This window comes from Ciona robusta, chromosome 1, assembly GCF_009617815.1.
Source record: "Ciona robusta chromosome 1, ASM961781v2".
NCBI classification, from domain to species: domain Eukaryota; kingdom Metazoa; phylum Chordata; class Ascidiacea; order Phlebobranchia; family Cionidae; genus Ciona; species Ciona robusta.
Window position 1 is genome coordinate 6,349,444 of NC_143235.1, and position 17,111 is coordinate 6,366,554.

The 17,111-nt window shown below is 36.4% G+C and overlaps 2 protein-coding genes across 3 annotated transcripts; both read left to right on the plus strand.

The window, feature by feature from the left end:
• The first annotated feature begins 1,766 nt into the window (after positions 1-1,766).
• LOC149741854 (uncharacterized) lies at positions 1,767-6,799 on the plus strand. Its single transcript, XM_089890965.1, has 2 exons — positions 1,767-2,050; positions 2,842-6,799. The coding sequence occupies exon 2, from the start codon at positions 3,967-3,969 to the stop codon at positions 4,519-4,521; it is 555 nt and encodes a 184-aa protein (XP_089747091.1). The 5' UTR covers positions 1,767-2,050; positions 2,842-3,966; the 3' UTR covers positions 4,522-6,799.
• On the plus strand, positions 6,636-16,347 carry LOC149741855 (cell division control protein 42 homolog). 2 transcript variants are annotated; one of them, XM_089890964.1, is made up of 6 exons: positions 6,636-6,800; positions 8,104-8,176; positions 12,080-12,189; positions 14,778-14,975; positions 15,068-15,171; positions 15,698-16,347. In XM_089890964.1, the coding sequence occupies exons 1-5, from the start codon at positions 6,696-6,698 to the stop codon at positions 15,155-15,157; spliced, it is 576 nt and encodes a 191-aa protein (XP_089747090.1). In that variant the 5' UTR covers positions 6,636-6,695; the 3' UTR covers positions 15,158-15,171; positions 15,698-16,347. The 2 variants fall into 2 exon arrangements, with proteins under 2 accessions (XP_089747090.1, XP_089747089.1); XM_089890963.1 differs by lacking the exon at positions 15,068-15,171.
• The last annotated feature ends 764 nt before the right edge of the window (positions 16,348-17,111 follow it).

A 17,111-nucleotide genomic window follows, 5' to 3' on the forward strand; every position in this document is an offset into this window, starting at 1 on the left:
AGAAATACCGATTGGACCAACCCATTGTTACGTAAAAGACAAATTAAACGGCAATTTGGGTCCAAAATAAAACCGTGGGTATAGGAAAAATGCATGTTTTTCGCTAAATTACAGAAGAACTTGGGCTTAAAAACAAATTTGAAGGTTAAAAAGTGTAAAAAACATGTGTTATTTGTTTTCTGTATCGTAAAAAGTTAAAAATAGAACTAGAAGCGGTTGATTTGTGACATTTTAGTCATTTAATGTGGTTAAATTTATATATTTTTTCGAAAAAATGTTTAGTAATGTAAAAAGAAGCTGTTTCACGCCTTCCCACAAAAGTAAAACACAAGCAAAACCTAACAAGTTAGTTTAAACCGATTGCCAAAGTCACCACTTTTGTTCTATTTTGGACACACAAAGACGGCAATTGGACTACTCGGTGTTTCTACGACTCTGATTTTAGAGTTTTGAACATTTGAAAATCGTGCCCAAAATCGTCGCCCCTGACACTGGATTTAGAAATCCCATTCGCGCCTCGCCCATCGCAAGCCACTAGTTGCTGGTTAATGGTTATGCTCTGACGTCACTATTATGTACATTATTGGCAAATATATATATATTTTAGTGTATATAGAGTTTGAGAATGAATACCGCTCAGATGTTAAAATTAAGTTCGAAATAAAAAGGACAAGCAAATATACTTAACCTAGAAGCAAAATAACTGCAATATAAAGCTGTTAATTTGGTTAAGCTGTTATTTCTAGCTGTTTATTTGTTCACTAGCGTGGATAAAAGTTTTATTTGTTTTGATTGTGAACTTTTGTTGCTTGTCAACACAACAGTAAAGAGATATTTCTGCCGCTGTTCGTCAGTAAAAATTTTTTGTCAAAAAATTTCGATGGATTTTCCTGATGTACTGCATAATTTTTGTTTTATAAAAGTCTGATGTTTGTATCAAAAATTACCTGTAAAAACTCCAAAAGTGCTTTGAATTAAATTCTGGGTGTAATACGTCCTAAATTGACACAGTTGCATTATCTTGTTATAATTATTCATGTAGGTTACGGCAATTCTTTAGTGAGTCATCAGTGTGAATTTTGGTTTTAAAATGTTACTTGGGCCTAACTAGTACTCTCTGTAAATTTTTTTTAAAAACAAAGTCTGGTGTTCGTGTAAAAAATAAACTTAAAATTCACGAAAACATGCTTAGTCACCGTATTGGCCCGACTTATGTTCTCCCAACAAATTAGATAATATATAACAGAAAAATCAAACTTAGTAATATGCTTTCTATGATAAAAATCAAACATAGTAATACCTATTTCATTACAGGGTGTTGGGGTGGCATTGTCAGGCGCACTTTGGCGCATTTTTTTAAATTGCATAAGAGGACCTGCTTTTTATGATGTCATTTGTTTTACAGAAACTGGGAAAACATGGCACTAGAAAAAAAACAACGCTGTTGATCATTACTTAGTACCGTTTGTAGATCGTTTTTCGGTAGATCGTTTTAACGCAATCTATTAAATTAACACATAGCGCCACCTTTCGGTCAAGTCACGCAATCTACACAATCTAAGATATATACATAATCTGCACAGGCTAATTTTGTTAAAAAATTACCAAGTTTTTTTCAAATAAATGCATACTTTAAATTTGTCGTTAACTGTCCACCGTGTTGTTCTGTAGATTGGGTTGATATTCTGAGTATACCACAGTTAAATGACAGATAAATTTATTTAAAAAGACTTGGTTTATTTTTTAACAAAATTAGCCTGTGCAGATTATGTATATATCTTAGATCGTGTAGATTGCGTGACTTGACCAAAAGGTGGCGCAATGTGTTAATTCAATAGATTGCGTTATTTTAGGACATATTTAGTTAATTAATATATTTATTTATTAAAAAAACTTGGTTTACTAATTTGACAAAACAAGACTGCGTAGATTGCGTGTTTTAGAGGAGATTGTGTAGATTGCGTGTTTTAGAGAAGATTGTGTAGATTGCACGTTTTAAAGAAGCCCCGGTGATTTGCAATATAGGTTTGCATAATTAACGTATTAAACAGTATTGTGACCATAGGCGTAAAGTTTTACTAAACCTTAGGGTTGCAAAAACCAGAAAAAAGGAAGTCTTCGCGCCGGTAGGCGGTTTGCAACCCTTTGTTTTCGGTTTGCAACCCTTTAAATATGTGCTTTGTAAAAGCTCATACAAACGTAAACGTATTCAGAATTACGTAGGGATGAGACAAATTAAAATTACGCCCGTTCGGCGAGTCCGTGTAATGAGAAACGGTCGAATCCGATTGCCTGGCGAGTGACGTCACAGTAGCTATGTCGCATGCGCCTTTCGTCAAGCCCGCACGAGTGTGTGGTTATCTTACAAACGAAGACCCGTCCGTTGGAAATAGTAGGTTTCCAGAACGAAATATCGCGGAAATAAACTGCCTAAAACGTTTCCAACACTGCTTTATATTTATATGCAATGTTTTCCTCAGGCAAGCAGCATATTTATTACAAAATAGTAGGGATTCACACGTGGATTCATTACATCATAATAGCGGTTGTTTGAACCTGGCAGTTGATTACGACATAATAGCGATTCACACGTTGATTACTAACGTCACAATAGCGATTCACACGTGAATTATTTAGCAAACAGGAGTTTAAATACCAGTTGAATGCATTTGTGTCGTGAATGACGCATCGGTATTGGCATATTTTAACGAACGTAAACGAAGTTTGTTCGCAGTAATAATGGCGTCTTCGTTTGGTCGAACGTAATTCCTTACGCATTATTAGTATGGAGAAAATCAAAGGGTTGCCAGGCAACCCTGCAACCCCGTAACTTTACGCCAGTGATTGTGACGTCAATAATCGATGCATCAAATACTAGTATGACAAAATTAATCAATGTTTGAATTGCAACTATGTCATAACTAACCAATATGCAGGATTGAGGAAAACATTATCGAAAAAAAGATCATTGTTACGCCAACCGATGGCATAATAACTAAGTAGTAAGTCCGTTAAAAGATATAGTTCTTTAGCTATTTGCCGGCTTAAAGCGACTAGCTCTTTTTAATTTTAAACAGGTTTTATTAATAAAATGCAGATATACGCAACAGGGGCCAGCATCGTCTGCACCATACAGAACGGCAATAGAGAGATGATAGAATTTATTTGAAATATATCATACTACAATGGATATTAGGAAGCATAATATGATGACGTAATACAATTGTGACGTCCTAATACATGATCTTGGGACGGTTTGAAACCGTCTCCCTGGCACTAAATTACTTTTTATAAACTTCGGTTCAAATTATTTTACTTCTTTTTGTCAACACTTTAATTGTCTCCATGTCTTTATACACCAGATCAAAACACTAGTATCACCGTCATAATATCTCTGTGAAGTTACCAGTATATTATTAAACCAATTTACTTCATTACAATTGGTATTTATTTTGTTAATGCAAGTAATACAGCTAGGGATGCACACTTTGGAATAATTAAATGTTTTAGGATATTTGTTATTTCGAATTTGGGATTTTGAATCTTTTATTTATTGGAAAAAATAGTTTTATCTACATAAATAAGTTTATTGACCCTTTAGTCGGGTCAATATATGAAAAATATGGCTCGAACCCCAAAAAAATTCCTACAAAAGGTTTTTCAACGTTTTTTTGTAGTATTTATGATCAAGAATAACATATTAAAAATCTAGGAAAAAAACACCTTTTTAGGTAAAATAGATTGTGTTAAAAAATGTTTAGGTGTTGGATCGTTTATATAGGTTTTAACGGAGTCTGGGCTCTTTCAGAAAGACGCTTTGGGTCGCAGAAATTCAGCGATCGCTTACTTCGACTCGCTGGTACACTTTCCATATTATTTACACTATTTATATTGAGTACTATACTATTTAAGGTATAAAAACAATAAAAAAATACCTATTTTGGCTTTGACCGTTAATTTTACTGAATGGTTGTGAATGGTGTTGTGGCTGAGGATGACGTTAACGTACATGACTTTGAAACAGTCGGAAGGAAAATTATGGACAAAATGATTGGGCAATCTGTTTTCTCGATATCTTTTAAGCGGAAGGATAAAGCCAAGACGTTTAGAAACACATCATTAGTGAAGGTGGCAGCTGATAGAACATTTGACCCAGGTTTGCTTTTCCAACGTTTCCTAGTTGTTTCACAACTAGGGGTCCTATCTCTTCAAGATATATTGAAGTATGAACTTAGCCCGTTCTCTCCAGCACTTTTTGAAGCAAGGAAAGTGCTCCGGAAGCCTGATAAGCCTCAACTTGCGAATGCTGTTGCATACTACTATGCAACCAAGGCAGTTCGTGAAATTCGTAAATCCATAGAAGATACTCCACCAAAAACTCAAAACTACGTCATAGATGGAGGTTCGCTATTACACCGGCTACCATGGAAGAGGGGAGAAACCTACGTCCTACGGTTCCATTGCACACTCCTATGCTACATTCACGACTCGGCATTATCAAAGGGCAACGGTTGTTTTTGACAGATACCTAGAAGAACCGACAATCAAGGACAACACACACCAGAGGCGTGGGAAGAATCTACATGCAATTATCAGCTTTACAGAATTTGTGTTTGATGGAAAGAAGGATGAGTTTCTCTCAAAGGACATAAACAAACAAAAAATTATCGACATGATCAGTGAAACACCTCGGGTAAAGGCTGCCATGTGATCAATGCCCCAGGGGATGCTGATGTTCCGATTGTGAAGGCTGCTGTTCTTAGTGCAGTGTCACACTCGACAACATTGATTGGAGAAGACACGGATCTGTTGGTCCTACTTCTTCATTATGCGCAACAAGAAAAAAAAATCTGTACTTCCGTTCCGACAAGGCAAATGCTGACAAAGTGTATCACATAAACCAACTTAAAATGGTGATGGGTGAAGAATTATGTTTCCAGCTACTCTTTCTGCATGCCTACACTGGATGTGACACAACATCCAGAATCTTTGGTGTGGGTAAGAAATCTGTCTTTCACAAGCTGGTAAAGGGTGATGCTACTTTGAAAAAATGTGCTAATTACTTCCTTCTTCCAAAGCAGACAGCAGCATCCATTGTGAACAAAGGTTGTCAAGCAATGGCTGTGATTTTTGGAGGCACGCCGACGGATTCCCTCTCGTCATTGCGCTACAATGTATTAAGAAGAAAAGTAGTCTCTTCCCAATCATTTGTGACACCAGAACGCCTACCACCTACTGAGTCGTAAACAAAATTTCACTGTCTAATGGTTTACTACCAAATAATGGTCTGGCTAGGACAGGAGAGCGAATGCAAACTTGCGGGTGGGGTTGGAAACTGCAAAGCAGTCAGTTTGTGCCAATAGAATCGGACATGAATGCGGCCCCAGATTCTCTGTTGAAGATTATTCACTGCAACTGCACAACTGGCTGTAACACTGCTAGGTGTAGCTGTAGGCAGAATAATCTGCCCTGTACCTCAGCATGTGGACAGTGCCAACTTGATGCCTGTGACAATACGAACAATCAGGCATTGCTGGATGAAGATGATGACCAGGACTGATAAAGCAACTGAGTGTTAATAACTTAATAAGTTGTGTGTGATTCTTATAATGCCAGTGTTTCACTAATCTTTTTGTTTAATATAGTAGGGTGGGGGAAGATGGGACACCTTTTCATTCTATTTTCTATTCCAATTTGGTAGTAAACCAAGAGCAGTCAACGAATTATGAAACCGTATCTGACTCCCATAGACCGCGGTTAGTTATGTAAAACACGATCAGGATATTTGGATATCATATATGTCAAGGTGTCCCATCTTCCCCCACCCTACTATTTCTTTCCATTAAACCTTAATTTCATTTTGAGTGAGTTAATTTTATTTTGAATTGTTTTAATAAATTCCTTACCACCTAAAACCTAGGGATAGACGCCAGAATTAGAGCTCTAGCATAAATATTAACTGAATTATTGTCATTTTACTGTTTTGGCGGCCATCTTGAAAATTACAACTTTCTGGTACTCGGATTTTCCTAGATTTTTAATATGTTATTCTTGATGATAAATACTACAAAAAAACGTTGAAAAACCTTTTGTAGGAATTTTTTTGGGGTCAAACCATATATTGACCCGACTACTTCAATAATAGCCTTGTTGGATCATGAGCTATAAAATGATCAAAAGTTGTACTATAGTGTAATTTTTGCATCAGGATAATTGGTTCCAAAATTTTTCGCAATTGGTGTTTTTTCACCATACTTTATGCATACCATCAGAGATTCTGTCTTTTTTTCCGAGAACAGATAGCTCCAAAGATGGTGCGAAAACGCCAAACCTGTAACTATGTATAAAGCCAAAACGGCCAAGCCGAAACGTTAAGCAACCTTTGAAATATGTTGTAAAAGGTGGGTTAAATCAGGAGGCATGTCAACTTTAAACTATGACACACGTAAAAGTAAGATGCACATTGTTTCGCACAAACTATTTATATATGTCAGTGAAACATTGGTGCTTTGTTACCGATACCGATTGTTGGTAGAGCGTAAGTATTCGTGAACTGATATATCCGTTGACCTTTAGTTTGTGTGTCTTTCTTCATCTTGATGAGGTTGGCATTGAAGCTAATTTTTTTTATTTTTAGAAGATTCTCTGCAGTTAGGATTTGATTAAGAACATTGGATTGTGTTTGAAAACTAAGCATGCAAACCATAAAATGTGTGGTTGTTGGTGATGGTGCTGTTGGTAAAACCTGCCTTCTTATCTCATACACAACTAATAAGTTTCCTCAAGAGTATGTCCCGACTGTAAGTATTAAAAAATTATTATGTAATCATTTTTAATTGTATAGGCAATAGAAACAGGCAAAGCTTAAAGGGTTGGTTGCATAAGCGGCCAGTACGCATAGGCACGTAATGGGCCTACGTACAAAATAATCTAAACTGATGAAACATTGGTGTAAGGTTATCATTTTAAAGTTTGTGTTGTTTCAATTTTACTGATAACGTCTTTTTGCACCAGTCAAAATATATTTTAATATTTGCACCAATTATATTTTCAGTCGGCGAATTTCACAGAAGCGAAGCTAAAGCTTCCGCAAAGTGAAAGACGGCAGCTTCTTTAAGCTTCCGTCTTTTTACATATGCTATTTAACGGTAAAAAGCATAGGCTGTGGCCTGTGGCTTTCTTTTAATGCGAGCAGATCGTGCTCACAAAGTATTCTCTCGTTTTCTGAAAAGAAACAGGCGAGAGCGTGCTCCATGAGAACGCGTGCTCATAAGTGTTCTCTTGTTTTTATAAAAAAAACAAGCGAGAGTGTAAGAGTGATCCATGCGAACGAGTGATCTGAAACGATCTCTTATTTTTAAAAGAGAAACTTGAAAGAGTAGGACCTAACTTGCTTTTCCGTTCTGGAATAAACTTGGAATTATGACGTCCTAATCAAAGTTATTAGCGATGAAACATGTTAATTTAACACGGAAAACACATGATTATACCGCACGTAAATTTGGGTATTCCCCGAAGTATTACGTCATCGGAAGCTAAAAGCTACAATGTTTAAGGTCACGGAAGCTTTTACGAGCTGCGTCATTTAATCTGAATTTCGTGGGTAGTTTATAATCCTGATTTACCTGCATATAAAATAATCACTATTGGCAACTTTAAATTACCCCAAAAGCAAAAGTTATACGAAAGCAGGGCTGTAAATAAGCGCATTTTACGTCCATTAACGGACACGATTTGGGCGCATTTTTAAAATGCAATGCAACAACAAACATTGTCTGTTTAGCAGTAAACCGGTTCTGCATCAATAAGTGTTTTAACAAAATTCCTAGATCAGCCTATGTGTGGACACGATAATATATGATATCTATTGCAACAACTTGTACAATCTGTCAGAGATAATAAATCAGTCCTATTGTAGTTGATTTTAAGTCAAGAAGCTTTGATTTTAAATTAACTATAAACGATACTTCTAATGTATGTCAATTTTCTCTTAGCGCTATGTAACGAAATTAAGTAAAAAAAATTCTGAGGGGGAATTCAAACAACTCCCTTCTACATCTGCCACTGATCCCTCGTTTTGTATAACATTATTGTTTATTTCAGGTGTTTGACAACTATGCAGTTACAGTAATGATTGGTGGAGAACCATATACCTTGGGATTATTTGATACAGCAGGTAAGCATATTATATTGCTTTACTCTTTGTTACTGTGATTAAGCCGTTTTTCCGGAGCAATGCTCGACGACAGCGAAGCTAGGTCCAATTTAAGTTATAGACAATTTCTTGTCGCGGCAATAACCGTTAAATTTAGGGACGTATCGGTGCTGCGAAACTGAGATTCGGTGCAACTACACTTGTGGTGCCCAGTGTCGCCAAAATCTACTGCAGATGCCCAATCTTAATCTTAAGCGACGCGAAATGCCTGTCGTGCTCTATTATGTCATCTGAATTGTTGTCCTTCATAAGAACACATTTCATCTTGGTTTAAATGCCAAATTACTCCCAAAAAATTGGGCCAAGATTGTTTTGGATGCATTTAAAAATATGTCCTTGTATGTTTTGGTAAAACATTTTTTAGGACAAATACTTCACCTGCCTGGCAACCCTTTGATTTTCTCCAGACTAATAATGCGTAAGGAATTACGTTCTCATTACACGGACTCGCTGAACCCGCGTAATTTTAATTTGTCTCATCCCTAAGTAATTATGAATGCGTTTACGTTTGTATGAGCGTTTATAAAACACATATTTAAAGGGTTGCAAACCGAAAACAAAGGGTTGCAAACCATTATTTTTTTTGTTTTTTTTCTGATTTTTGCAACCCTAACATTTAGTAAAACTTTACGCCTATGGCTACTGGCATTGGCGTAGAGTTTTGCAATTGCGTGGGAGTGCGGCAAACACGCAAAGACAATTTAATTGGGATGTATCTTAACGCAATAGTTAAACCTTCTATGTGACAGGAACACTTATCGCAATGTGACATCGTTTAACTTGCAAGTGTAATATCGCTCAATATTTTAGTAGTCTGGAATTTATTTACTTCGCCGGCTGCGTAACAAATCTTATAATGAAAACTTAACAAAAGTTACCTATTCGTGCAGTTCTGACAGAACAAACAGCTTTATTTTATCATAACTCCGGCATTTATACGGGCAAGAGACATTCGCAATTGTGACGTAACATAAATAGCTATTTCGCAATAATAAGAAATGTGACGAATGCGTATTACGTGAGCAATATAAACCAGTATTTCGACACGTGTATGTTCGGGAATTAATTGCAAACCAGGCATTCTTAAACCGCCACTAAGTTCCCGGTAATTTCAAAAGAGGAAGTTGGTTGTCGGTAGAAAAGAAAGTGTTGGTTGCTATAAACTGCGGTCGGTGTCTCGGTGATAGGCGATAAGTTTTATAGTATTATAAACTAGCTTTTGTTAATAATTTGTATGCTGACCAAACACAGTTTGAGAAGTATGGTACATGAAACTGTGCCGTATTTATATCAGGAGAGCTGTTTTTTATGCTTTGATCGAAAAAAAAAAACGAAACTAGATTGACATTTTTTAATTATCAAGACCGCGCGAGGAATCGTTGGTTATAGCTAAAAAACACTGTCAGTGGGGCAACAGAAGAAAATTCGTTAAAATATAAGTAAAAAACTAAAACACCACTGCGAATTTAGTATTTTTAACACGATTTTAACATTCGTAAAACACATTGGTGTAAGCAAAACGCATGCGTCTACAATTTACGAAACTTCCAGATAAATTTAAATACGAATCAGTATCAGCCGTATTTTTGTTTTTTTACATGCCTGACGCACATTCGCAACTCGCAATCAAGTAAATTAAACATTGCTATTCTAAATACTCCAATATCCCATACGTATTACGCGATTGTCTTGTCTCGCACACGTAATAATGCTAGTTAATCCACGATTCCTTTGTTTCTGATTGGTCAATCAGAGACAGGGGCGCAACCAGGGGGGCTGTTTTGCTGTCATGACAGCCCCCTTTTCCGCAGACACGCACGCAGCCAGAAAGTGCTAAGACGCACACACACGCGCGTTGCATTTAATATTACATTCGTTCGCTTAAAATTGGAATAACTTTTCGTTCAATTGTTACGTCACTTGTCCTATTGTAACGTAACTATTAATTATGACGTTTCATAGTATAACAATCTGGAGGAATGTGCTAACTGCACAACCAACCACGAGATCGAAACATCGTGTATGAGCGTCACATTTTTACGCTCTGCGCCGGCGTAGGAAATAAAGGAAGACGCATGTGGTAGCATACATTCAACACTTAACAAACGAAGCAATCGTTGTGAATTTATTCTCGTGAAAAGTGACGTAATAAAACTCTGGTTCTCGTGCGGTGTCATCAAACGATGTTTTTTAGCCTTTGTCCAAGCTCTGCCGGGGCGATACTTTATAATAATATATTACTTACAATTTGTGTTGGTTCCAATTTACTGATAGCGTCGCTCCTCGCACTTATATTTGCACCAATTAAAATGCATAATAATCGCGGTTTATCAGCATTTAAATCAGTGGTTACCAAACTTTATCTACTCGCGTACCACTTTTTGGTTCAAGCAGCGTTCTCAAACCACCTACATACTAAACTACTAAAGGCTCGTGAACAACTCATTTTAAATAGTGAAATTAAAAACCGCACGCACACCTATTTTTTCCGCGGGCATGAACTTGGCACTGCCCTTCTCAAAGTTGAAAATAAAAGTAATTTGCCTATTAAACAGGGCAACAGGCGCGGTAATAAACAACCTAAATATGTTCCGGAAGTAGCACTGCTGTATATTTACGATGTTTTCCTCAGCCAAGCAGCATAATTATTACGAAACAGTAGGGATTCACACGTGGATTCATCGCGTCATAATAGCGATTGTTTAACCTGGGAATTGATTACGTCATAATAGCAGTTCACACGTTGATTATTTGCGTCATATTAGCGATTGTCCCCTTGATTATTTAGCCTGCAGGTGCTTGAAAACAGGTTGAATATTTGCCTTTTCATGCGCATAAGTAAAGATAGGCTTGCAAAAATATTCTGTACACGCGTAAAACAACGCCTAGGTTTAAAAAGTTAGGAACACCGGTGTAGGGAATATAGCATGGAATGTCACGCTCTACGTAATTTATGTGGATTAAAATAATGCTTACGACAATCACTAAAAGATCATTTGCGATCGTTTGGTGTGAACCTAATAAGGTGCTCGCGTACCACCTGGGAGGCCTTCGCATACCATAGTTTGGGAAGCACTGATTTAAACTAATCATCAGAAACAGAAATCTTACAAAAACTACAGATCGTATGGGAGCAAATAAAACACGATTGTTTACCAACAATCTCGTTTGTGATGGAACAATCGTAATGGTTTATCAAAGGTATTCTAACGTAAATAATCGTTACATTAACATGCGTAAATCTGCAACAATGTTTCCTCTGTTTATATTAATTTAGATACGTCTTTTTAATAATGTAGTGTTAGTTTTAATTTACCGCGTAAAATAGAATATATATTCGTGTGCACAACCAATAAAGGGAGTGTTTTATCACGTCAGAGATAAACGTGGACTAGACGTAAATATGACAGCCCCCTTTTGAACGCGCTGGTTGCGCCACTGATCAGAGAGGTGTAAAATGGGCGTGATTTGGGGCATATTTACAAACAATACGATGTTATGTTGTAATATTCATGTTTGCGCAAATATAAGTCAAATTTTAACACATTTCTTTACGAATTAATGTCATCGTCGAAACATTTTACCCACGTGCAGTATTCGTGCACATAACAGAAGTAGCAAATTCCTAAATGAGCAGGAGTGCGTCGGACTCCCGCACGCCCGTACTCTACGCCAGTGGCTACTGGTGATAAAGTCATTACTTACAAAGGATTTTCTCCAGACAGGCAAAATGTTTGTTACGTATTCTTTCGTCTTAATCCGAACGGATGACTAGATTAATAATTACGAATCTGACTAAACTTGTGTAAATTTAATAAATTAACCCGTCTTTACAATAACTGTGTAATGTTCATTGTTTTAAAGGCCAGGAAGATTATGACAGATTACGACCCCTAAGCTACCCCCAAACTGATGTCTTCTTAGTTTGCTTTTCGGTTGTTTCACCATCATCATACGAAAATATAAAAGAAAAGGTTTGTTGCTTTTTTTTAATTGCAAGAATGTTTTACAAACTGTTAAAATACAAACCTATGCGGTATGCCTGCCGAATTTCTAGGGATGTGCCGAGCCGAGCCCGAACTCAAAAGCTCGTGCCCGAGCGTCTCCTTTTTTGACGCTCGGCTGAAAACTGGGCCGAGCGCCAAGCCTTATGCTATAATGTTGCACGCGTGAGCAAAAAAATATTAAAAATGAAAAAAGTGAAGCTACTAAGAGATAACGAGACTGGTCAGCGTAGCTTTCTCTTTAATTGTTTTTCGTTCGTTGTGAATTTGCTCTCTCGCAAGTAACGAATCGCAACGTCAGCAATTTGCCGGTATCGAATTACAGCCGTTGTCGAATTACACGAGCGCCCAATGTTTTCGTATCAGATTTTAAATAAAAGGCAAAAACTCTTTAACTTTTTTATAATAAAATATTATAAATTGTTGCAACCACATGACAGCCCCCTTAACCGCAGACACGCACGCAACCAGAAAATGCTAAGACGCACACACACGCGTTGCATTTAATATAACATTCCTTCGCTTGGAATTGGAACAAATTTTCATTCAATTATTACGTCAGGTGTCCTATCGCAAGGTAACTATTAATTATGACGTTTCATAATATAACAATCAGGAGGAATGTGCCCATTGCCCAAATTGGGCAGCCAAACCAACCACGAGATCAAACCATCGTGTATCAGCGTCACATTTTTACACTCTGCGCCGGCGTATGAAATAAAGGAAGACGCATGCGGTAGCATACATTCCACACGTAACAAACGAAGCAATCGTTGTGAATTTATTCTCGTGAAAAATGATGTAATGAAACTCTGTTTCTCGTGCGGTGCCATCAAACGATGTTTTTTTGGCTTCTGTCCAAGTTCGACCGGGACGATACCATGTAATATCATATTTAGAGCCCGACCGATATTGCTTTTTTCGAACCGATACCGATATTTTGTAAATTTCAGTTGCCGATAACCGATATTTTAGTGCACCTAAAAAACTTGACTGAATAAAACGGAAAAATCTGATATAGCTAATAAAAATCAACTAACAGACTTAATTATTATTATTAATTAGTTATTAGTGAACTTGTAATTACTTAATTGGTTAATTTGTAATTTTTTCAAGAAATTTTACCTCCCTTCCATTAAACAAACATTATATTTATCAGCTAATGCAGTTTATTTGTGTATCACGTTGACACGTAAAGACGCGTAAGTGACCTAAAGTAACCTCGACGTTACACGCGCCTGATAAACATGACATGCGGTGGGTGCGTGATCAGACGCTTTGACCTAGTTTAATACGTTAGATTTTTACGAACGAGTTGAATTAGGTATACGAGTGAGTTTACGTTTATAAACAAGGTATCGCTCTACATTAATTCTTACGTACGCACGTTGCTGGCCGTCTGGTTACTTAGCGCCGATAATATCGGCCGTTTTTTGCCCTTGCCGATAATCGGTAAATCACCAAAAATGCGGCCGATATATCGGCTAACCGATAATCGGTCGTGCTCTAATCATATTGCAATCTCTGTTGGTTCCAATTTACTGATAGCGTCGCTCTTTGCTCTTATATTTGTATCAATTAAAATTTACATAATCGCGATTTACCTGCATTTAAACTAATCATCAGAAACAAAAATTATACACAAACTGCAGAACGTATAGAAGCGAATAAAACACGATTGTTTTCAACAATCTCGTTTGTGATGTAACGATCGTAAAGGTTTATTCTGACGTAAATAACCGTTACCATATCCAAGATGAACATGCGTAGAAACTTGCCAGTTGCGCCACTGGCTGTAACAATTATATATATTTTTTTAATTAAATACTTTTTGTATGAATTTTACATTTTGCAACAGTAGAAATTACAAAACGAGACGCGTCTTTAACCGCAAACCACGTGTTCTGTATTATTTCGATTAGCGAGGCTTTTCGGCTAAATAGGAACGCATTCTCGTACGCCTTTCTCATTGATGACGTCATAGGTGCTCGGACTCGGGCTCGTGCCGAGCTTTTCGTTGAAGCTCGGCGCTCGGCGAACCCGAGCTTTTTCAACTTCAGCACATCCCTACAAATTTTTGTTCATCACAATGTGCCCTCTAAATATTTTTACTTATGTGTAATTTTATTTATTTTATCTATGAGCGGTAAAATTTCTACCTGAACTCCCAAGCTCATGCCAGAGGGCCTCCTTTTTGAGGCCTCTTTTAAAAACTGGGCGGAGCGCCAAGCCTTTTGCTGTTGCTATAATGTTGCACGCGAGAGCGAAAAATATTAAAAATGAAAAAAGTGAAGCTACTAAGAGATAGCGAGACTAGTTAGCGTAGCTTTCTTTAATTATTTATTTTCTTTTTTTTAAACTACCAACTTGCATGCAAGTTAGGATTAAGTATAACGCCTGTCACTTTTACAAACTATATATATATTGGTGCAATATTGCCGCCTTTTTAAATGTAGGTGAAACGATATACGGTCAACCTCTAATCATTGTACATACAACGACGTAAGATTTTACGTTTGGCTTGGCATATTTTTTGATGTTTCTTGTTTTATCTTTAGTGGGTGCCAGAAATCACTCACCATTGTCCAAAGACTCCATTCTTGCTGGTTGGTACACAAGTTGATTTAAGGGACGATGCTGCAACTATAGAAAAGTTATCTAAAAATAAACAAAAAGCAATTACTCAAGATATGGGTGATAAACTTGCAAGAGAATTAAAAGCTGTAAAATATGTTGAATGTTCAGCTCTGACTCAGGTTTGTAAATATTCTATTAATTTTGTTATGTTTTAGAAAATGTGCTGCTTACTATTAACACTCTCTAGTCTTAACATTTTTAAATAATACAGCGTGGTTTAAAAAATGTCTTTGATGAAGCAATTCTTGCTGCATTGGAACCACCCCAGGAAAAGAAAAAGGGTGCTTGCCGTGTGATATAAAATCTTTATATATGGTAAAACTCCCCAGGCATACTTTCTTTTGACAAAGATGACAATTTATTTGCATGTCAACAAGTTATCATTTTGTTTGTTCTCTCTTGTAATCTATACAGGTTGCCCTCTGCTGAATTGCTGGGTGCTTGTCAGTTTGTTATTCTTCTTACTATGAATTTCTGCCTGTTTAATATTTGTTATTTTTATGGTTTAGTGATTAATGCATTACTAAAAAAGAGTAGTTGGCAATTAAGCATGGTTTCAGTTCTTTATTGTTTTGTTTTTTTGGCCTCTTTTGCAGTTAATATTAGTTTAAAGGATTTGGAAAGTATATGCTTTTGTGTAAAGTGTAATCAAACTTAAGTAACGAACAGAATCATGAAAGGAAAGTATTCTTAGTTTGCAACAAACCAACTTAATAAATCTCCTTATGTTTAGACCTACCTAAAACCTGAAGTTTTTTGTTTCATTGCTGTTTTAGGCAGGCATATACGATATACCATTTATGAAAATTCTTTGATGCAATATTTTATTCTGTTTTTATAGAAAGGATTAAAGAATGTATTTGATGAAGCCATATTAGCTGCTTTGGAACCTCCTGAACCGAAGCGTCGTCGACGTTGTCAAGTCTTGTGATACTATAACAATTTGTTTTTTTTTTCTTATGTTATTCATTATGACACCACACCACATTATAATTGTTATTTTCAAGTGAGTAAATATATTTCATTGCAATAATTCCGTATTTGAGAAAAAGCCAGTTCACTTTGTTACGTTAAAAATATTTAATAAGCTGGTGGTTTATTATCCGGGTGTACAATGTTTTTATAAATCCAATCAACAAGTTGATTCAGCGCTATGTTATTATTAATGCATCGTTCTGGTTAATTGAAAGTCTTATTTTAACAGTGTACAATATTGTGTTATCTTGCATGAATTGGTGTCCTTACTAAACTTTATATATTGGTTTAATCTATACAATACAGAATTTTTTTCAGTAGAACTTATGTTGCCTGTTACCTTTATTCTGTCAAGCTTAACATCGTGTTTGCAAGTTATTCAGAATTAATATTATGAAAATATACATTATATTAGTAAATGATTGAACTGCGAGTGTGAATATTTGTAACTTTTCCACAAGGAATTCTTCGGGAAGGAGAAAACATGTTTTTGTAAATAGAACTTTTAACACAGAAGTTCTGTGTGTGTTTGTCATGGTGTGTCTAGTTGCTCTGTTGACCAGGTTTTGCATAAAGTCAGTTTAGTCTGTGTGATTAAGTAACTTGTTATATTTGGGTTTAACAAACTAAAACGATGAAAAGATAAACAACATAACTATACTGCAGTACCAACTAAACTAACTGGTGACTGTGCGCACAACAAAGTGGTTAATTACTCGGCTCGGGCAGCAGGAATAAAAGCGCCGGAATGTTATCAAGATGAGGTAGCGGTAAACTACTACCACAGTCTGTTCCTGTGATAATGTATCTTTTTACAATCTATTGGCCCCATGTGATATACATCGAGAAAGAAGGCTTACTGGGCTGCCATCTCCGGTATGTGATGGTTCTTAAGGTCTATCTGACCCAAATCAGCGAGTAGAAAAGGCATGCCCATGTCATCTTAACACATCTAATACTGGATCTTGCGGAGTCAATTTACTGCTCGGTTGTTCACCAGCCATGTTTATAATTATATCGTTCAATGAATTGTTAATTGGTCAGATGTGTTTTGGTCTGTGCCACAGATCCGCACAATGTAATTTTACAAGTTGGAAAACACATAGGATAGGACAGTTTAAAATCATTGTTAATTTCAATTTATAAAGGACTTTATTAATAGAAATATATGTAAATAAGACAAAGCACAACAATTTATTAATATGCTTTTATAGCCATTAAAAAAATGTTGTAATCGTGCCACACCGAATATTACAACCTAACCACAGTCTTCGTCGGAT

Bases quoted from the DNA above. Each gene is read 5' to 3' on its own strand.
- LOC149741855 (XM_089890964.1), top strand. From the start codon at position 6,696: ATGCAAACCATAAAATGTGTGGTTGTTGGTGATGGTGCTGTTGGTAAA. The intron at 8,177-12,079 runs GTAAGCATATTA...ATTGTTTTAAAG, and splicing joins GGGATTATTTGATACAGCAG to GCCAGGAAGATTATGACAGA. The intron at 12,190-14,777 runs GTTTGTTGCTTT...TTTTATCTTTAG, and splicing joins ACGAAAATATAAAAGAAAAG to TGGGTGCCAGAAATCACTCA.
- LOC149741854 (XM_089890965.1), top strand. From the start codon at position 3,967: ATGGTTGTGAATGGTGTTGTGGCTGAGGATGACGTTAACGTACATGAC.